Below are 22,786 nucleotides of genomic sequence, written 5' to 3' on the forward strand. Positions count from 1 at the left end.
TGACAACTACAATTCCCAGCTGTTAGATGACGCAAATTGAAAAAACACCACCTCGCCACAGAGTGGCGCAAGTACACTGAAACAGTGTGCATGCTAGTACCCAGCATAATAGAAGAAGAAAGTTTCAATGGCGCGCTGTTGGATTACCTGAAAATGAACACGTTGAGACGATATAAATGCAAGTATATAGACCGCTCTAACAATTGAACATAACACGTGGTGTATTGACGTAGAAAAAAAATGTTAATTCTTAAACGAGTTTCGGGCCGAGTGCTTCAGTACACCGCCCTCCCTTTCGGCTTCTTGTCAGCCTGTCATCGCTCCAGCTCCCGCAGGGCGCCGAGTCCATACAGCTGCGTGGACAGTGACCGGTACTCTTCTCTCGTTAAGTCTGTCACGTCTGTGAGGGTCACTGCTCAGACACCGGAGACAATTCAAGAACAGGACGAGCACATGTTCGGACCCGTCGTCAAAGCTTCGTCAAGACCAGAGACGAGGCTCCTTCAGATAATGCACCCGTTCTCACACCGTGAGGACACTCCAGAAGCAGAGGATCTCGAGTCAGGACCTCCATTAAGGATTGTATTAAATCGGGATCAAGGCAGGTCGTCAGTGCCAAGTGTGACGAGGGTTCTTCAGGCGACACTTTCATCAGAGCAGCTCTTCTACCTGGAGAGATGGAAGAGGAGGATGGTGGCAGAGCTGGGCGAGGAAGGCTTTAAAGAATACTCTAAAAGTAGGCTTTGGAATATCCATCCATCCATCCATTCATTTCCTACCGCTTATCATTTTTGAGGGGTAAATGGGTTATACTCGTGTAGCGCTTTTCTATCTTCAAGGTAGGGCTGGGCGATATTGCCTTTTTTTAATATCGCGATATTTTTAGGCCATATCGTGATATACGATATATATTACGATATTTTGCCTTGGCCTTGAATGAACACTTGATACATATAATCACAGCAGTATGGTGATTCTATGTGTATACATTAAAACAGTAGTTCTTAACCTTGTTGGAGGTACCGAACCCCACCAGTTTCTAATGTGCATTCACCAAACCATTTTTTTGTGAAAAATAAAGGGTTTTTTTTCAAATTCAAGACAAAGTTATATGTTTTTGGTAACACTTCAGTATGGGGAACATATTCTAAGTAAGAAAGACTTAATTCTGAGTTATTTGGACACTATGGGAACATATTCTAAGTAATAAAGACCTAACTTAGAGTTATTTGGTTAGGGTTAGGGTTACAATGCCGAATAAGGCATTATTAACTACTTAATAATGCCCAGTTAATAGCCAATATGTTACTAATTTGCATGTTAATAAGCAACTAATTAATGGTGAATATGTTCCCCATACTAATGTTTTACCATGTTTTTTTACTGGTGCACAAAATGAACCGTGCATGAACATCACCTTGTTCAAACAACAAAACCAACTCAAAACAAATTACACACCTGTAAATGAGTCGGTTGTTGCCGTATCCGTAATATGGCGATAGGGAGAAGTTTGTGTTTACACGATGAGTTCGGTGTGTTTTGACCTCCGCCAAACCCCTAGGGTTCGATCGAACCCAGGTTAAGAACCACTGCATTAAAACATTCTTCTTCATACTGCATTCATATATGCTACTTTTAAACTTTCATGCAGAGAGGGAAATCACAACTAAGTTAATTGACCAAAAAATTATTTATTAAAGTTATTAAGCAATGGCACAAACATTCAAGTCATTTCCAAGACATAAAGTGCAAGATTGTCAGAGACATTTTAAGTGTCAAATAAAAATGAGCTGCATAATAGGAAATCAAATAGTATTTGTCCTTCACTATGTGGTATGTTACTGTTGTAAGCACGATACCAATGGCGCGCAATTTGCAAAATGCGCAACCACATCTTGCAAATTTAATGTTAAATCAAATCAAATCAAATGTTTATTGGATTCATCACTATACAGTGTACATCCACGACTAAACTACTCACTAAACTACTACCACAACTTGGTTTACTATTTATAAAATATAATAATGTAAGGTTACCTGGAACTTGAAATAGGCCACCCGGCCTGAATCCACACTTGGTAGTAGTTTAGTCGTGGATGTACACTGTATAGTGATGAATCCAATAACCATTTGATTTGATCTGACATTAAATTAGCAAACTGTGCGCCATTGGTATTGTGCTTACAACGCTACTAAGGTTATGAAATTCTCTTAATTCTCTAGCTAGTGACTTTTCAAATGATGCTACATATTAGCAGTAATGCTACTTTTTATAGCAACGCTTTTTCCCCCACACTTGACAAATTACGGTTGTCTGTTCGACATATTCCCACTTGAAGCCGAACAACCACCAGACGATGAAAACCCTGCTGTTTTTATCGGGAATTAAGTCTTCTTTCATTTGTTACTAGATCCGCAGCTTCTTTTTCTTGTATTCCCAATCGTACGGCTACCTTAGCAGCTAACGTAGCCCAGTATGCTATCTCTCTGCTCCGCGAGGGCGGACACTGTGACGTGTGACGTGACAGTTTGTGACGTGACAGTTTGTGACGTATGTAAGAATGTGCGCCTGCTTGTCTGTGGAGAAGGAACGACAGGAAAGAGCGAGAAGAACCTGAAGTGTACGCCTGCAGCTAAAAGCACTGCGTGAGAACGTATACTTGAATATTACGATATAGTCATTTTTTTATATCGCACAGAGACAAACCCGTGATATACCGTATATATCGATATATCGCCCAGCCCTACTTCAAGGTACTCAAAGTGCTTTGACACTATTTCCACATTCACCCATTTTCACACACTGATGGCGGGAGCTGCCATGCAAGGCTCTAACCACGACCCATCAGGAGCAAGGGTGAAGTGTCTTGCTCAAGGACAACGGACGTGACTAGGTTGGTAGAAGCTGGGGATTGAACCAGGAACCTTCAGGCCACTCTCCCAACCGCGCCACGCTGTCCCCAGGGTACACCCTGGACAAGTAGCCAGCTAATCACAGAGCCAACACAGATAGACAGATAATATTCACACCCCCATTCACTCACTAGGGCCAATTTTAGTGTTGCCAATCAACCTATTCCCAGGTGCATGTTTTTGGAGGTGGGAGAAAGCCGGACTACCCGGAGGGAACCCACGCAGTCACGGGGAGAAAGATCCTGAGCCTGCTTCTGAGAAATAAGTTCACTGTGCTCCGTTTAATCAAATTGTGTTTTAACCAGACTTGTTTAGGAAAGGAAAACTGTTCCATTCTGCTGTGGAAGAAGTTCTGATGTCTGGTGGGACTCTGAAAGACAAACAACATGAACTACATCCACCGGAGGTGTTGGGATACATAGAGAGCATATCTCACATACTGGAAGACGTCGGTGCTGTAAGAGTGATCGAGAGCGCTGTGCAACATGATGCTCTTAACTATTTGGGAGTAGTGGACTGTGTGGCACGCTACAGGTGAGTATCCTTATTTGGTAAACATTGTCTATTGGTTGGATCCCACTCATAAGCCGTTTTGTCCATAGAGGGGTTCTTTGTGTTATTGACTGGAAGACTTCAGAGAAGCCAAAACCATTGCTGGGCAACACATACGACAATCCCATTCAAGTGGCGGCCTATGCAGGAGCCTTGAACAATGATGGCAACTACAAATACCAGGTAGTACTGTATATTCTATTCATATAAACAAAACTGAACACACCTCTCACATTTCCGCAACTATTTGATCTTATGGGCCAATCCACCTAACTGCATTTCCAAGAAATAAAATGTATAAATTAGAAATGTCCCGACAATGGGATGGGAGCCAGGACTGATAGTTGCCTTTTTTAACTAAAGAGCTACCATGCTCAGTTGATCTTAACAGAAACTGTGTCCGAGTGTTTACAAAGCTAATGTATTGTCCTTCAAAGGTAGTTGTGTAACGATTTGTTTTAACAACAATTTGATATTTGTGGTTGCCAATACAAATCAGGGATGATATTATTTTTTTTCAGAACTTTCCAATTCGAAACTATTAAGTGAGCTGAAAATCGATTCAGTAACTCTTTAGCAAAACAATCAAACAGTGTGACTGGGAAACACTGTACATACTTAAGTAAATATTGGCTACTGAACAACACAGGGAAAGTTTCCTATATTCCTGTTATTTAAGTCAAATATGTATAAATTAATTTTGGATACAGACAAGTAAATAAACCAACAATTATAGGCCAATGCATTCACATTGTATTTGAATAAAGTGCAGCTAATAATCCTGGGTGAATTAACAAGAGGAAACTGTTTCTGCTCATATTTTCAACATTCAAGCTTTTTCAATAAACCTGCAGTCAGCAACATTTTAACAGTAGATTTACCTGCTGATTGAAGTTCCCTGGCCGGTCATGTATCTGTTATTTTGTTACTGATGACAGTGTTCCGGGTGTGCTAAAGCATATGATCCCTCATTCCTGTTGATGGATTTGGCCCCTTGCTTCCTAATTTCCATAGCCTCCTTCATCCATGTCTTGTATTTGTTTCTGACAAAATGTATTTTTCTTTGGCTGCCAGTTGTTGTCACATAATATTGTGTTCCGTAAGTTGGTGCATCGCCGAAATTTGCTCCACTGTCACTTACATTGTGTTAGTCGCGTCTTTTGTGGCTTAAAGTTGTGTTGTGGCTTTATGTTATTGTGTTGTATCATTTGTGTTTGTTGCGGCTTTTGCATTTGTGTGCTGTAGATAAATGTTTTTGTGTGTGTTGTAATTTATTATATTGTTTTGTGGCGTTTGTGTTTGTTATGACCCTGCTTTACCATCGTATGTATTCATTATTTTTGTTTTGATGATGTCACAGACGGGCAAATAGACAATTAAGATTTTACGCCCTTACTTTTTAAAGTGCTAAAATTCATATAAAGTGTGGCGTTCCCTAAATCCAATCTTTTCCTTTTTGTAGTAACAATACAACCGATCAATTCCCTTTTAAAACGATTTTGGATCGATCACTATCTTCCGGATTGCAAACTTGCAGGGCACAGATGGTTATAATTGGAAATATAAGAAAATAAATAAATCAAACGAAATATTGATCAATCGTTACAGCCATATTCAAAGGGATGCACGCTCATGTGGACACAATCACATTTCCATATTCCATGTTACACACATGCAGGAGTTGCATGAATTCTATGAAGGTGCGTGCCTTGTCAGAACACCCGCTCAAATTTGAAAGCAAGCTGCAAATAATTCATCATCTATCCAGGGATGCTAAACCTCACCACCATAGCGTAGATTAAACTGTTTCTTACACGTTTAATCATCACTGGAGGCTAAGCAGAAGAAGCTAACCGGTAAAACTTTAATGTAAAGTAGGGGTTATCAATTTAGATGGTGATACTATTGACGTCTGTATTGTATCGTTATATAAACAATACTAAAGTGATTAGATCAGGGTTTCTTTCCCCTGCATGTAATTGATCATGGCGCATGGCCACACTTTAAATATTGGGGTCTTTTACAAAAAAAACAAATTGAAGTAATAAATTGTATGAATGGACTTATATTAGGGCTGTCAAGTGGTTATTTAAGCATATTAATCACACTCTAGAATTGAGAAGTTTATTTGCTTGCATGAATAACATTTGCTTAAGAAAATATCCCAATTTTTGGATACAAATGAAATTTGGTTGTGGGTATGTTATACAGGAACATTTTTTAAATGTTTTACTCAACTGCAAGTCATTGATTTGCTCCAAACTTGGTGACAGTAAGTATAGCAAGTTCTAAGTGCACATTTTGAAAGTCTTTGCAATAATATTGCAAGAAATGTACAGTTACTAACCGATAATGTAGTAAACACATTCATAAACAACTTAACATAGTGCACCATTTAATCTGCATTTACTTTTTAGTTCAACAAGTTGCATAAACAAACACGCTTGTTTACCTCTTCATATGACAATGCTAATCTTTTTTTTTTTTTGGTACAATGCGACCACAGCTCGTTATGATTACTTACAGCTGTCCAATGTTCTCTAGTAAGCAAAATTAATTGGAACTGGAGCCTATCCCAGCTGCACTAAGGTGGAAGGCAGGGTACACGCTGGACAAGTTGCTACCTCATCACAGGATCAGCACAGATAGACAGACAACCATAACAATTACAACAGGATATCCAAGGGGTCTTAAAAAGTCTTAAATCCAATAATTTGAATTTAAGGCTTTAAAATGTCTAAAATCTCATAAAAGGTCTTAGATAGGATTTTGAAAGGTCTTAAAAATATATTGACGTTACTTTTATTTAAAACATGCATGTTTCGATTTTTGAGGACGCTATAACTTAACTAACTACACAGCGAACTAACTGTGCTGCCCGGTCACAATTTGTTTGTATTTTGACAGCTTAGTTAGCATAGCAGCGGAAAAAACTTAATGCCCACAGCAAAACCAAATTACTTGCATAAAATTGGTAAGTAAAAGTTGAACGATTTGTGTCTCCTGAACGATCAATTTAATGCATGGTTGAAGCCTGTGAATGGAAACGTTTAAGGTGTTTAGTACCCAGATGTGCAGCCATCTTGGAGGGAAGCGTTTGTAAACATTGGGGTGAAAGTGAATGGAATGATAATGTAAAAGTAAAAAATACAGGATAAGTCCAGGTCAAAAGATGCTGAAACGCTTCAAACGTGCACAACTTTACAAAGATAAAGGTAAGCCCCCCCCAAACGAGTGTTATGTGTGTTAAGTAGCGCCAATTGCCGAAAGAGATCAATATGAGATGTTTAGTAGTGAAATCATACTATTACATACAGGACGCACACAATGATTTGTCTGTGGTAGTAGTGTACTCAGCAGTAAAACTATATATAAAAAAAAAAACATAATTCTCTTATATTATTTCTATTATTTGTTCCAATAATTTCTGGTCTGCTTTTCATGCATAATCTTTTCTCCAACATTAAAAGCGGTTGCCTGTTTAGTGTTAACACTCATCTTATTGTGGGGTCAGGAAAGCAAGGGAGATTTGCCAATGTCATCTTGTCATGCCTAAATAAAAACTAAGCTTTGTGTGTTAGCAATATGTTTTCAAACAGGTCACAAAAAAACAGGTAAAAATATATCCATACACAGCAGATACAAAATGAGCTGAGCAAATTTAAATGTTATCCACATTATTCACATCCAAATTCTGTTTGAGGCTTGCAAGCCATAATCGCCTTCCTTCTTTTTAGACAATCACTCTGTCTGCACACTGTTTTTCACAACTTTGTGCAGAAACAGTTGTACTGTCGATGTTTTTATCGGTTTGCTCAATTCTGACAGCTGAAAAAACATTACCAAAGTTAACTATTTAGTTTTAGCATAGATGCTAACTGTCCCTTTCACAGACAATATATTGTTGTGCTTTCCTCTACCGTTGCTGATGTTACATGAAAACACTTGATATGAAGCGCACTGCACCTTTTGCAAGAAAACACTTCTATGGCAAATCTGAAAATTGGCTGTTATGATTAGTTTATACTAGAGACACTCCTGGTGTATTTAGTTAGTTTAACCATTTTATTTTCCAATGTGAAAAAGCAGTGAATGAATTAATATACTAGAAAATCATTCTGCACCTCTGATTTTACTTTATCGTTGTATATTTTGTCCGAATAGATGTGAAATGGTCTTAAATTATTTTCAAGATGGACCTAAAAGTCTTAAATTTGACATGTTGAAATCTGCAGAGACCCTGAATAAACAGAGCAAAATGATATGAAAACATGATAATGCTCTTAACGCTGACCTGGGCAAAGTAAGGCATGGGGGCCGCACGCGGCCAGTTAAGATTTTCAATCTGGCCTGCCGGACATTCCCAAATTATTTTTTTAGATTTTTAAGATCAAAACTAGAGCCGCCATTATAATGTGCAGTGATGTTTTCAAATGACAGTAAGTCTTGAACTGCAAAAAGTATTTCAATGGTTGGAATCTGCGCTTTTGTATGATATACTAGTTACTATGGTAATCTAAGTCACTGCAGCTCAGACTAGGCACCAAGCAGTGTAGGTGGAGAGCGTTTCCACAAAGTGTCAGCCTGAAATGCGGGTGTCAGGGAGATTTTTACAAAAAAATTCTAAAAGTTAGTGATATATCAGGTGGAGGGTTTCTTTTGTCACACTTTCCATTCATATTTGCTGTGTTTGTTGCATTTCACCTGATTGTAAAAATTGTTGATCAAGAGGGGGTGTGATGTTCATATATTGTCAATATTCAGTGTTTATTCTTCATAGTTAATAGAGTAAATCCCGCATTCTTTGATTTCATGTACATTCTGGGCGTCTCATTCAGTAAATTTTTTTTAAATCACATTGCGTTTTTTAAGGCGGTCCGTCATGTTTTTAGCATTCAGACATTACTGCGAGGTTTTGTATTAGTGTTCCTAAAAATAGACATACCGGCCCCCAGACACATTTTTTTCTCTAAATTTGGCCCCCCGAGACAAAATAATTGCCCAGGCCTTCTCTAACGCTAACACACATTTGTTTTTAAATGTATTTAAATGTTTTAGCCTTCTTTAAAGAAAATATATGCATCATCGACTGTTCAGAAAATTATTTGATGACGTCATATTGACCACCCCCCCACTGCCACACGTATATTGGGAAAGTGGGGTAAACACTGTAGATTGATATTTTTATTTTTCTTATCACAAAATAATTTATAGTCCATAATATTTGCTAAAAACTAAAATGATGACACTTTTGTGAAAAACATAATGATAAAATCAATGCTTACTAATTCATCACACACTTTTTTTCAGGTGGAAAATGGCCTCATTGTTGTTGCTTATAAGGATGGCTCACCAGCACATGCACACAACCTGAACACTGAGCTGATGTCAGAATATTGGGAAAAATGGTTGATTCGCCTGGAAGGGTATAGAGAAAAGAGGTAAAAGCAGGTTATAATATCAATTCTCTTCATGTCTTTCATTTAGAGATGGATATAGTAATCAAATTAGTCAGTTGAAGCAAAATGTGCGCTATTTGTTTGCAACCAGCAGAGGCACTTTATGATTAAACTTTTCATTACTAAACATGTCCGTATCATGTGACAAAATGCATGTGATTATTTTGGTGTTTTCCTTATTATTTCTTTTATGAAAAGTAGTGGTTATCAAATGTGTCTATGTATTCGCAATTGTGTCTGTCAACTGCATTTTCCCTATTTATTTCAGATTGAGTGAAGTCTCTTCTGCTTCTTCGGAGAGAAAGTGACATCCATGGACAAGTCCATTTTTTAGGGTGTTGAACAAAAATTCAATCATAATAACCAATTTTAATTGTTGGCCCCATTTTTCTCTACACTTTTAGATGAATGGCAAACACATACTTCTTTAAAGACTTTTCACATTTTTAAAATTGAAAAATGTTTTACCGGTAGATATTATCCCAATAATGTGGCATAAGGAACATAATTATGTCTAAATACTCATAGAGTAACACATGTAACATAACTTCCTAATGCTTATTGTGCCTTTTTTGTTCAAAGATTCAATTAACCTTGACCGAGGAGAGATTGTAACAAAGCAATAGCCCTGTAAACATCAATAAGGTTTTAAAACTACAATAAATGGTTGTTATTTCTGTCAGTGTGTCTGTCTTACATAAAGCATTTAGCAGAGCCACTGATTAGGAGTGTGGAACCATCTCATTAATCATTGAGCATGTGTACACAGTAAAGTTTTATTTTGTATATCATATTAAAATGGCTGTTTGTGGTAATCTACTTGCAGAGTGGTGACCAATACCAAAAAAACAATAATATTTTTTGATTATTATTTGAATAAGTTCTACATTGAACCTTTCAATCAATTTTGTTATGTATAAATTGAGTACGAAAGGGGTTCTTCATATCAGAACTTTGGGTAGTTTGATTTTAAGTACACCATGTTTCAATAGCTGAAGCTGTAAGTTTAATACAAAAAAAGAAAAGTAATAAAAATGCTTCAAGTTTATTTGTATATTGATTACACAGATGGAATATTTGGGTTACAAAAGATTGCCTTTAAATCATGCTGATACAATGTTACATGGATACAAGTGAAAGTGTATTAAGAAAATATTAATGCTGAAAGTACAATAAACATAGTATATCATACCTATATTAGTATGTCTCGATAATATATAAGTTACACGTGTATTTTATTGTTATTGGTGAAGTTATACTGGTGATCTCAATATAATAACCGTAAAGTGGAACAAATGAATACAATTATATAAAGGAGCTTAGCCCAGTCTCAAGGGGGCTGTTACCACAAGCTGAACAAAATAACTTGAAGTCATGGTTGAATTTACCGTGTACTTTAGTCCGTAACTGCCACATTTGGGCTTTGAAGAAATACCTTACATTGCAATTATAACGTGCAAAAAGTGATTCATGTTGCCATTAGGTAGCGTGTGGCTATGTTCAGGGAAGGGCTTTTTCATTCATCCATCTGTCCATCTATTTTCTACTGCTTGTCCCTCTTGGGATCACGGGGGTGTTGGAGCCTATTGCTGTTGCATTCGGGCGGCATGCGGGGTACAACCTGGACATGTCGCTACCTCATCCCAGAGCCAACACAGATAGACAGACAACATTCACACACTACAGCCAATTTAGTGTTGCCAATAGACCTATTTATTATAACACACTAATGAGTGCTGACTGGGTAAGATGTTGGCACTTTGGTTGACAAATTCAGATAAATCTAGTTTATGTCATCCTAGGTGCATACAATTTTGCCGCTTTTCAACATCACAAGTTCAACTGAGCCCAAACTACTCTGTATGAGGGATCCTCAATAAAGCCAAGGCTTTTAAAAAGCTTAAATGAGACCGTGTTTTCCTCCTCAATGAAGCAGAACACCGGGTAACCCTGATTAAGGAGTGTCTGGGCCATGGTATAGACCAACACTTTGGCATACCCTTTTCGTCTGTGCTCGGGCATAGTATACAACATGCCCATTGCCATGTACTCATATGAAAGAATCCATGATACAGGTCGACCCTGATCATCAGTGATGCAGCATGAAGGCATGTTGCTGACCAGGACTTTAATTTTGTTGTACCCGTGTTCATGTCCTCCAAACTTCCAGGTTTGATTCACCAGGTCAACATGGGAAGGACTGAGAGGTGAAACCCTTGATTCAAGGGCACTGTAAAACAAGATACATAAGCTTATACGTCGGTATCTGCAGGGCTTATTGTAAAATAATTTGTTCAAAGAATGTTTGTGAACTAAATGAAAACTAAGGTATAGGAAAAACTACAACATGTACTGAAAATGGTATATGTCACATTTAAGACATGTGACATTTATCTTTTAGATCAGGGCTATTCAACTAAAGAGTTTTTGGGGTCACATTTCCAGAAACGCTAAGGACCAGGGACCTGGACTTCTCCCTTTGTTATTATTCTTAATTTGAGAAACAACATCCTCTCATGTGGACATTTTTTTTATGATCGAGATGTCCCGAATTTCGTGAAAAAGTTTGTGATTGCCATTGCCCATTAATGCCTGTTTTTAGTCCCCAGGCTGACAAGCATTTAATCATATCTCTCCGTCCCCAGTGTTAAGCCACTCCCTTAAGCTTATAATCACCTCCATTATAGCAAATAAACTGCACTTCTTAGTATCTAAAGTAGCATTATCATTGGAGGACAAGGCTATACATGTTACAGCTAGCTAAGTTAGCTTGAAACATCGCCAATAAATAATGGCTTAGTAAACTTTAAGAATCGTACTGTAGATGGAACCATGTTGCAGCAGAAAGTAAGCAACTATTAACAGGAAAGTAACAAGTAAAGTAATGAGTCTAGTATTGATAATAAGTCAGCATTGCTGCAGTCAAACAAGACACATGAGAGCAGGGTGAATTGATCCATAGGTTGTTGGCGTCGATACCAAGGTTAGTATCAATATATGATCAATACCAGAGTGATTAAGTCGAGATTTTTATTCTGGCAGAAATAATTCCATTGTTGTTTTTGTAAATGTTTACAAACCCAAAATTATTCCATGGACGCAGGAGGATTTTGTGGGCTAACACCAAAGGATTTATATGAGCAGTATGTAGCAGTTTCTACTTCCAATTAGTTATTGTGTTGAACTTGTTTTGCTCAAACAAATGTATGTAATAATATAAGGAACTTGTTTAAATGTGATGATGTTGTTAAACTGTCGATAACACTAAGTGTAAATGGAAAAAAATAGACTACATACATGTGATGCATGGCATCGGCAGATCTCACCTATCGGAATCGGTAGCATAAATCTCTGATCTCTAATTCTTGGTGTATTTCTTTTGTCAGTGTTATGCAAAATATAAGTTTTCACCAGTTTGCACTGGTGCAAGTTCCGCAATGACAAAAAGTCTCACAAGATTTGCTGATGCATGATAATTAGGGCTTTGAATCTTTGGGGACTAGACGAATCAATTCAATCAAAATCTGTTCTCAATTCAAAACAATTCTTGAGTAAAAAACAATACTTTTGTTAACATTGGGTGCCAGTTTTATGATTAACTACTTTCTTCCATAAAATACACAAACCACTCTGATGAATGTCCATATTACTTAAAAGAAAACTGGTTTTGTTTAATACAATTTTACTCAAACATTTGATAATGTCAAATACAAATAAGGCAACAAGAGAAGGATACCATACTTCTCTTTTCTAAAATTAATCTGTACAGCAGATACGGGATATTCATCAAGTGCTTGGACACTCAGGCATTTAGGGAAATCTTTTTTTTTTCTTTCTCAAATCGATTTTTGATTTTATTTAATTAATTAGGAATCGTCACAAATATGAATCGTGATTCATTCGAAAATCTTTTTTTTGAGACCCTTAATGGTAATGGTTAAAATATAGGTGTTTGCCTTTTGAGGTATGAGCTTCAAACAGTTTGTTTTTTGGTGCGTTGCACTGCAATTCAAACAGGGCTAAATCACTTTCTAGGTCCACTTGAAACATGTCTCTTCTCACTGTTTTCTTTGATCACTATGGCATTCGGTAACCCTTATGTCTGTGTGCATGTGTTTGCGTTAAAGTCTGCCAACCTGTCAAATACTGGCGTGATCAGAGAGCTACGGTCTGGCAAATACAGAAGATGTGTAGACACCATAGGTTTGTAGCTGACTTGTCTGTTCGATGAAACCTCTTTGAGCGTGAGGGTATGAATGCTGTCAATGCCTGTAATGAAATATAACTGTTACTGTACAGGGACCACTTTCATCCACTTTTCAATGGCAAAACACTACTTCTAAATACATGTACACTTATGTCTCTTGCATAACTGGATTTAATGTTACTATTGTCTATTGAGTTTTTTTTTGTTTTATTTTTTTTACCTCCAACAATAAAATAACTGCTCCAGTCAACTACTTCATCCTTTAATAACATTTTCTTCAAAATCTGCTCATCCTTGCAGTAAAATGTTATCTTTTTTACCCATTCCAAGGCAAGATTATTCTGTGGAATAAAAAAAAATGTATATTAGGACCAACAGGAATAAAACGGGGGGAAGAGAAAAACATGTTTTCAAAGGCATACCTCAGGGTCAGGTTGGCAAATGATGACTTTAAAATCAGGCCATGTATCAACAATGAACATTAGATTGCTCGGTTTGCTCCTGTTGTAAGCATATAAGAATCCATAGACCTAGAAAACGGAGCACCAGCCATAATAAGGAATGCATTGTTTCATTAACACATGACAATTGTGAATAAAAACAGTCGACCTGAAAACTCTTGGGTAGATCTTTTTGTAGAATACTCTCAGCTATCTTGATCTCATCTTTTTGTAGGACCTTCATTTTTGGCGAGCAAAAATTCTGTCATCCAGCGCTGTTTTCCCTGCAAGCTTTACTGCTTGTTCCCCCTAAATGAATCCAAGAGTTCAGTCTTCATCAATCATTTACAGTTGATCCTCACCACTCACCCCCTTTATGGTCAATGCAGATCATTAAAAAAGAGCTACTACCAAACTGAATGTGTATGCCTGTGTCTAGTATAAACAGGTCATTACACAACTCCTGTGGCATACTGTTGCCAATTTACACAGAAAATTACATCGTGAAAATCCTTACAGATAACTGTCACAAAAATACATAGTATTGTGAATATTGTAGTATGTATAATGTTACAAACATACATCTGAATGAAAAACTAATTGGAGCTATACTTCACATAAAAGGTGAAGTACACTTGAATCACAAGTTGGTGCACTACATTATTGCTCTAAAATAGCAACGTTTGCAATCAACAGAAACATTGCTCTGTAATGGGTAATCATTTCACTTTCACATGTACGGATTAGACAGTTTTTTTCTTTTTTGAAACAATATTAAAAAAAAATGTATCAATATAAATATATATATGAATGTTTTTTATTTATTCATAATTCTTGTCCTACAGTTGACAAATCTACAAAAAATGCTTGACAGGTTGTCAGGAGCATGTTACACCAATAGGTGGAACCCTAATCCTAAACCAGGTGAAGACCTCAGTGTAGAACAGTGGTCACCAAAGTGGTATAGACCAGATGAGTAGCCCGCTGGCCTGTTCTAAAAATAGCTCAAATAGCAGCACTTACCAGTGATCTGCCTCTATTTTTTAAATTGTATTTATTTACCACCAAGTTGGTCTCCCTTTGCTCGACATTTTTAATTCTAAGAGAGAAAAAACTCAAATAGAATTTGAAAATCCAAGAAAATATTTTAAAGACTTGGTCTTCACTTGTTTAAATAAATTCATTTTTTTTTTACTTAGCTTCTTATAACTTTCAGAAAGACAATTTTAGAGAAAAAATACAACCTTAAAAATGATTTTTAAACACATATACCTCTTTACCTTTTAAATTCCTTCATCTTCTTTCCTGACAATTTAAATTAATGTTCAAGTAATTTTTTTTTTTATTGTAAAGAATAATAAATACATTTTAATTTAATTCTTCGTTTTAGCTTCTGTTTTTTCGACAAAGAATATTTATGAAATATTTCTTCAAACTTATTATCATTAAAATTCCCAAAAAATATTCTGGAAAATCTAGAAAATCTGTAGAATCAAATTCAAATCTTATCTCAAAGTCTTTTGAATTTCTTTAAAATTTTGTTCTGGAAAATCTAGAAGAATTAATGATTTGTCTTTGTTAGAAATATAGCTTGGTCCAATTTGTTATATATTCTGACAAAGTGCAGATTGGATTTTAACCTTTTTAAAACATGTCATCAGAATTCTAAATTTAATCTTAATCAGTAAAAATGACTAATGATGTTCCATAAATTCGTTTTTTAATTTTTTCAAAAAGATTCGAATTAACTAGTTTTTCTTTTCTTTTTTTCGGTTGAATTTTGAATTTTAAACAGTCGAAATTGAAGACAATCTATGTTTCAAAATTTAATTTAAATTTTTTTCATGTTTTCTCCTCTTTTAAACCGTTCAATTAAGTGTTTTTTTCATCATTTATTCTACAAAAAATCTTCCGTAAAAGGAAAAAAATATATACGACAGAATGACAGACAGAAATACCCATTTTTTTAATATATATATATATATACATATTTATTAAAGGTAAATTGAGCAAATTGGCTATTTCTGGCAATTTCTTTAAGTGTGATTCAAACTGGTAGCCCTTCGCATTAATCAGTACCCAAGAAGTAGCTCTTGGTTTCCAAAAGGTTGGTGACCCCTGGTGAAGAAATTGTATTATTTTTTTCTCAAGGGAAAATATTGTGGTGAAGAAAAAAAAAAAACTTGGCTATAAAATGGCACTACAACTCAGAAAATAAGTAATCACAGAGCCATTGTTGTAGAAATCGCTGAAAACACAAGTTATTTCACCTCACAGTAAATATATTGCAAAACAGTAATGTTTCCCAAAGGATGGGATCCTTGCCAAATAATACATTCACGTTTTCCTCAATGAAACAAGTCGCAGGGCTGACAGAACTCATATAGCTCCAAGACCAAGACGCTACCACCGCCATGTGGTCATTTTGTGAATAATAATAATAATAATAATGTGCATCAATCCATTTTCTAACGCTTGTCCCTTTCGGGGTCGCGGGAGGTGCTGGAGCCTATCTCAGCTGCATTCGGGCAGAAGGCAGTGTACACCCTGGACAAGTCGCCACCTCATCGCAGGGCCAACACAGATAGACAGACAACATTCACACTCACATTCACACACTAGGGCCAATTTAGTGTTGCCAATCAACCTATCCCCAGGTGCATGTCTTTGGAGGTGGGAGGAAGCCGGAGTACCCAGAGGGAACCCACGCAGTCATGGGGAGAACATGCAAATTCCACACAGAAAGAACCCGATGGAACTCAGGACCTTTGTATTTTGAGGCACATGCACTAACCCCTGTTCCACCGTGCTACCTTATAATAATAATAATGTATCAGATTTATATAGCACTTTTCTAAACACTGAAACAACTTGACAAACTGAGAACCCATCATTAATTCAGTTCACATTCACATAGTGATGGTAGTAAGCTACATTTGGAGCCACAAACGCCTTGGAGTAATCAAAAGCGTGGCTGCCGATATGCGCCTATGGTGCCTCCGATCACCACCAACATGTACCAGTATTCAAATTCATACACCAGTGTGGGCGGCACTGGGAGAAATTTGGGTGAAATGTCATGCCCTAGAACAGTGGTTCTAAAATGGGGGAACGCACACCCCTGGGGGTACTTGAAGGTATACCAAGGGGTACGTGAGATTTTTTAAAAAATATTCTAAAAATAGCAACAATTCAAAAATCCTTTATAAATATATTTATTGAATAATACTTCAACAAAATATGAAAGTAGGTTCATAAACTGTGAAAAGAAATGCAACAATGCAATATTCAGTGTTGACAGCTAGATTTTTTGTGGACATGTTCCATAAATATTGATGTTAAAGATTTCTTTTTTTGTGAAGAAATGTTAAGAATTAAGTTCATGAATCCAGATGGATCTCTATTACAATCCCCAAAGAGGGCACTTTAATTTGATGATTACTTCTATGTGTAGAAATCTTTATTTATAATTGAATCACTTGTTTATTTTTCAACAAGTTTTTAGTTATTTTTATATCTTTTTTTCCAAATAGTTCAACAAAGACCACTACAAATGAGTAATATTTTGCACTGTTATACAATTAAATAAATCAGAAACTGATGACATGGTGCTGTATTTTACTTTTTTACCTCTTTTTTCAACCAAAAATGCTTTGCTCTGATTAGGGGGTACTTGAATTAAAAAAATGTTCACAGGGGGTACATCACTGAAAAAAGGTTGAGAACCACTGCCCTAGAACACGGCGGGCGTGACTAGGATGGCGGAAGCTGGAATCAAACCTGGAACCCTCACGTTGTTGGATGGCTGAAGCTGAAAATAGAAAATTGAACACTCAAGTTGCATTGAACCCACCATCTGCCCCATCCCATACGCTAACAGTTAATCTATACCAAGGGTCCCCAAACTTTTTGACTCGGAGGGGCATTGGGTTAAAACAATTTGGCAGGGGCCTGGCTGTAATAATTATATTTCTATATATATTCCTCGCACACTAATTGACTGAAAGAGCGTGCACTTGATGATGTCACGTTATTGATGGGAAAATGCATTTTTAGACAATATGATTTGCCAGCACCCCCCGCAACCAGAAAGAGACAAGCAGTAGAAAATGTATGGATGATTTGCCTGAGCGGCTAGGAGACGCCAAGCGTAACAAGCGGTAGAAAATGGTTTAGAAAGGACAGATTCAAAACAAAAATAATAATAATAGAAATATATATATATATATATATATATATATATATATATATATATATATATATATATATATATATATATATATATATATATATATACACTGTATATATATATATATATATATATATATATATATATTTTTTTTTTTTTTTTTTAACTTGTGACTTCCCTCAGGCCGGATTTTGGACGGTGGCAGGCTGTAGCGGGCCATTGTTTAGGAACCCCTCATCTATACTGTTATCCAAGCTGAACAGGAACTACTCTAAAGTTTGATTTTTGAGGTATTGTCCATTAAGAAGATGCTCTAATAAAAAGTGCTAAAACACAGGTACTCCCTTTTGTGAAATACTTGATTAATATATTATTTGTGAAATGAAGAAAAAAAAAGAACTGGGACTATAAAATAAACAAGATTGGTCATGGTGTCATAATCTGCGTGACAGTATTTGGGTGTTAAGTTTAGTGTTTCTTTCTGTCCAACACTCATTTTTGTCCCATTCCCACTTTCTGTTTTGGTTTTGTTTTGCATTGTCTTCACCAATTATTTTTGAGCGATGTTTCCCACACCTGCTCTTCTTGATTAATGATCAGAGGACTTGCCTGCCTTTGATCATTCACCAGGACGGTTTATGTTTAGTCACTGGTTCGCTGACTTCATGGTGTAACTTTTGGTACATGGGAAATGAGTTATACTTGTATAGTGCTTTACTACTTTCATGGTTCTCAAAGTGCTTTGACACTATTTCCACATTCACCCATTCACACACGGATGTCAAGAGCTGCCATGCAAGACCTAACCATGATCCATCAGGAGCGAGGGTGAAGTGTCTTGCTCAAGGACACAACGGACGTGACTAGGATGACAGAAGTTGGGGATCGAACCAGGAACTTTCAAATTGCTGGCACGGCTACTTTACCAACCAAGCCACGTCGTCCCCCATTTTGGTGTTTTTGCCTTGCCCAATTGTGACACAATTATTGTATCTTATTTAACCACTTGAGTATTATTTCATTCATATAATAGAATGAAATTAATGTTTTTATAACATATGAGCAAAAGTATCACGGTAAATATGCCAGAATTGGCTGCAATAGATAAATGTTTCTGTCCTAGGACAATCACCATAAAACAGACATCAAAAAATACATAAACTTACAAAACAATTTTAGCATTCATTGTAAAACAGGTCAACATAAAAAAGCCAGAGTGCAAACTCCAAAGGTACCAAACTGGTTAGTCTATAAACATTTTTTTTTTTTTTTTTTTTTAAACTTTGGATAGTCACTGTTTCCAATATCAGCTGATATAGTGTGTTTTTGCTCTGACAAAAAAAAAAACAATTGTTAATTGACTCTATTGCTATTTTCATTCTGTAAAATGTAATGGTGGAGGAGAAAACCTATTCAAAACCGTGGCATAAATCATCGGAATACATCTGATTGTGTAGCTGTCTTAAATCTTTTTTTTTTTTTAAATCTGGCAAATAACCTTGTTTCCCTTATGTGCTATACCGATTTAGATGGTAAATCGGTTGAGGGTTCCTGGTTCGAATCCAGCTTCTTCCACCCAAGTCACGGCCGTTTGTGTCCTTGGGCAAGACACTTCACCCGCCTTGTTCCTGATGGGTCGTGGTTAGCGCCCTGTATGACAGCTTCCGTGTGTGATTATGTGAATGTTATGTATAACGTAAAGCGCTGTAGTAAAATATATTAATATAAATACAGAACGTTTACCATTTAATATACTTTAAAATTCGAACCAGCGATGTCACTTCACATGGAAACATGGCATCGCCTTATGGAATGCATTTTTTTTTTTCTACCGCTGGTGCCTATCTCAGCTACAATCGGGCGGAAGGCGGGCTACACCCTGGACAAGTCGCCACCTCATCGCAGGGCCAACACAGATAGACAGACAACATTCACACTCACATTCACACACTAGGGCCAATTTAGTGTTGCCAATCAACATATCCCCAGGTGCATGTTTTTGAAAGTGGGAGGAAGCCAGAGTACCCGGAGGGAACCCACGCAGTCACGGGGAGGACATGCAAACTCCACACAGAAAGATCCCGAGCCCAGGATTGAACCCAGGACTACTCAGGACCTTCGTAATGTAAGGCAGACACACTAGCCCCTCTTCCACTGTGCTGCCTGCCTAATGGAATGTTTACAATGAAAAGGCAACAACAATTTATTTTATCCAATATTTAGAATAACTCACACACACACACCATAATATTGCAGCTTTTTGGCTTCCATATACTTTGTCCTTTTAGAATACTAATGCGGCTCTTTAAATATAAATGTTATACATTTGTTTTACTTTTACAAATGTCTATGCCTTTTAAACATTATGCACTGTTGATGTCTCTAATTCAGGGGTCACCAATCTTTTTGAAACCAAGAGCTACTTCTTGGGTACTGATTAATGCGAAGGGCTACAAGTTTGATACACAATTAAATAAATTGCCAGAAATAGCCAATCTGCTCAATTTACCTTTAATACATAAATCTATATCTATAAAAAAAATGGGTATTTCTCTCCGTCATTTAGTCGTACATTTTTTTTTCTTTTACGGAAAGTTTTTTGTAGGGAATAAATGATGAAAAAAACACTTAATTGAACGCTTTAAAAGAGGAGAAAACGCGAAAAAAAAACAAAAATTTAATTTTGAAACATAGTTTATCTTCAATTTCGACTCTTTAAAATTCAAAATTCAACCGAAAAAAAGAAGAGAAAAACTAGCTAATTCGGAACTTTTTGAAAAATTATGGAACATCATTAGTAATTTTTCCTGATTAAGATTAATTTTTGAATTTTGATGACATGTTTTAAATAGGTTAAAAGCCAGTCTGCACTTTGTTAGAATAAATCACAAATTGGACCAAGCTATATTTCTAACAAAGACAAATCATTATTTCTTCTAGATTTTCCAGAACAATAATTTTAAAAGAAATTCAAAAGACTTAGAAATAAGATTTAAATTTGATTCCACAGATTTTCTAGATTTGCCAGAATATTTTTTGGGAGTTTTAATCATAATACGTTTGAAGAAATATTTCACAAATATTCTTCGTCGAAAAAACGGGAGCTAAAATGAAGAATTTAATTAAAATGTATTTATTATTCTTTACAATAAAAAAAAAAAAATACTTGAACATGATTTAAATTGTCGGAAAGAAGAGGAAGGAACTCAAAAGGTAAAAAGGTATATGTGTTTAAAAATCCTAAAATCATTTTTAAGGTTGTATTTTTTCTCTAAAATTGTCTTTCTGAAAGTTATAAGAAGCAAAGTAAAAAAATTAATTAATTTATTTAAACAAGTGAAGACCAAGTCTTTAAAATATTTTCTTGGATTTTCAAATTCTATTTGAGTTTTGTCTCTCTTAGAATTAAAAATGTCGAGCAAAGCGAGACCAGCTTGCTAGTAAATAAATACAATTAAAAAAATAGAGGCAGCTCACTGGTAAGTGCTGCTATTTGAGCTATTTTTAGAACAGGCCAGCGGGCTACTCATCTGGTCCTTACGGGCTACCTGGTCCCCGCGGGCGCCGCGTTGGTGACCCCTGGTCTATGCTTTTAAACATTATGCACTGTTGATGTCTCTAATTCTATTAATAATTACACAGATTTGAAAATGTTATTTTTCTAATATGCTAATGGTGGAGACTTAAATCAACTAAGTATCAGGCTATCGGGATGTATACTTTCTCTTTAAAACATTTGAAAATAGTGAAGTAATTTTATTTCAATGATGTAATGTTTTGCCAGAAAAATACTCTTAACAAATAGCTTTAACTTTAAATAATTTAGAATTTCAAAGATGTGAAATACGGCTGTGCCTCAAATGGCATACTTTGGTAAGTACACTTCATGTGTGCACTGTGTACTTTGTTACTGAGGGTGAGTGTTTTATCAGTGGGTTGTCCCAATTCGATTACTGCCGTTGCGCACTGACCCGAAATGCCGCCCACTTCCTTCTGTTTACTATTTTCTCGCGCAGTATGTGCCAACTGCTTGTCACATGAGCCGCCATTATTTCAATTTAGTCACTCCTCTTCAGCGACGTGGCAAAGATAGCAACTTAAGAGTAAATACGAGTTTTGACTAACAATGTAAATATAGCAAAGACAATGTCGTTTGTCCAGGTGGTGTTGCCGTAGCATTCTGCTGACCACAACATGAGAGCGTCGAATATGCATGAATAGATTTTAAGTGAAATACCTGACTACTCTTGTATGTAAACCATTATTTTGCTACACTAACACTTAACTCGGCAATAAGAGGATAAAAAACTTCCACTTACCTCTTGTAAACAAGCCTAATGAAGAAGAGTACAGGAAGCTCTTAGACATACTTGCCAATGTTGAGAACTCCGATTTCGGGAGGTGGGGATTGGTTAAGAGGGGAGGAGTATATTTACAGCTACAATTCGCGAAGTCAAAAAAAAAAAAAAAAAAAAAAAAAAAATATATATATATATATATATATATATATATATATATATACAGTGGGGCACCGATTGCGCAAGTTCTCCCCCTTCAAAAGATGACAGAGGTCTGTAATTTTCATCATTGGTACACTTCAACTGTGAGAGACTGAATGTAAAAAAAAAAATCCAGGAATTCACATTGTAGGAATTTTAAATAATTTATTTGTAAATTATGGTGGAAAATAAGTATTTGGTCAACCATTCAAAGCTCACACTGATGGAAGGAAGTTTTGGCTCAAAATCTCACGATACATGGCCCCATTCATTCTTTCCTTAACACGGATCAATCGTCCTGTCCCCTTAGCAGAAAAAAAAGCCCCAAGGCGTGATGTTTCCACCCCCATGTTCCACAGTAGGTGTGGTGTTCTTGGGATGCAACTCAGTTCTTCTTCCTCCAAACACGACGAGTTGAGTTTATACCAAAATGGATACATGGATGATACAGCAGAGGATTGGGAGAATGTCATGTGGTCAGATGAAACCAAAATAGAACTTTTTGGTATAAACTCAACTTGTCGTGT

The 22,786-nt window shown here is 36.3% G+C and overlaps 2 protein-coding genes across 3 annotated transcripts; one reads left to right on the top strand and one right to left on the bottom strand.

The window, feature by feature from the left end:
- Positions 1-73: 73 nt before the first annotated feature.
- mgme1 (mitochondrial genome maintenance exonuclease 1) lies at positions 74-9,601 on the top strand. Its single transcript, XM_061910551.1, has 5 exons — positions 74-736; positions 3,219-3,447; positions 3,516-3,648; positions 8,776-8,906; positions 9,193-9,601. The coding sequence occupies exons 1-5, from the start codon at positions 241-243 to the stop codon at positions 9,230-9,232; spliced, it is 1,029 nt and encodes a 342-aa protein (XP_061766535.1). The 5' UTR covers positions 74-240; the 3' UTR covers positions 9,233-9,601.
- Positions 9,602-9,953: 352 nt separating this feature from the next.
- Positions 9,954-22,210, bottom strand: LOC133559129 (glycine N-acyltransferase-like protein 3). 2 transcript variants are annotated; one of them, XM_061910552.1, is made up of 7 exons: positions 22,080-22,210; positions 17,202-17,382; positions 13,741-13,880; positions 13,554-13,661; positions 13,352-13,472; positions 13,061-13,193; positions 9,954-11,154 (listed from the first exon to the last, which is right to left on the bottom strand). In XM_061910552.1, exons 3-7 carry the CDS (start codon positions 13,813-13,815, stop codon positions 10,755-10,757), a joined length of 837 nt encoding a protein of 278 aa, XP_061766536.1. In that variant the 5' UTR covers positions 13,816-13,880; positions 17,202-17,382; positions 22,080-22,210; the 3' UTR covers positions 9,954-10,754. The 2 variants fall into 2 exon arrangements, with proteins under 2 accessions (XP_061766536.1, XP_061766537.1); XM_061910553.1 differs by lacking the exon at positions 17,202-17,382 and having other exon boundaries at positions 22,080-22,167.
- Between the last annotated feature and the right edge of the window lie 576 nt (positions 22,211-22,786).

This window comes from Nerophis ophidion, linkage group LG09 (assembly GCF_033978795.1).
Source record: "Nerophis ophidion isolate RoL-2023_Sa linkage group LG09, RoL_Noph_v1.0, whole genome shotgun sequence".
Classification (NCBI taxonomy): Eukaryota; Metazoa; Chordata; class Actinopteri; order Syngnathiformes; family Syngnathidae; genus Nerophis; species Nerophis ophidion.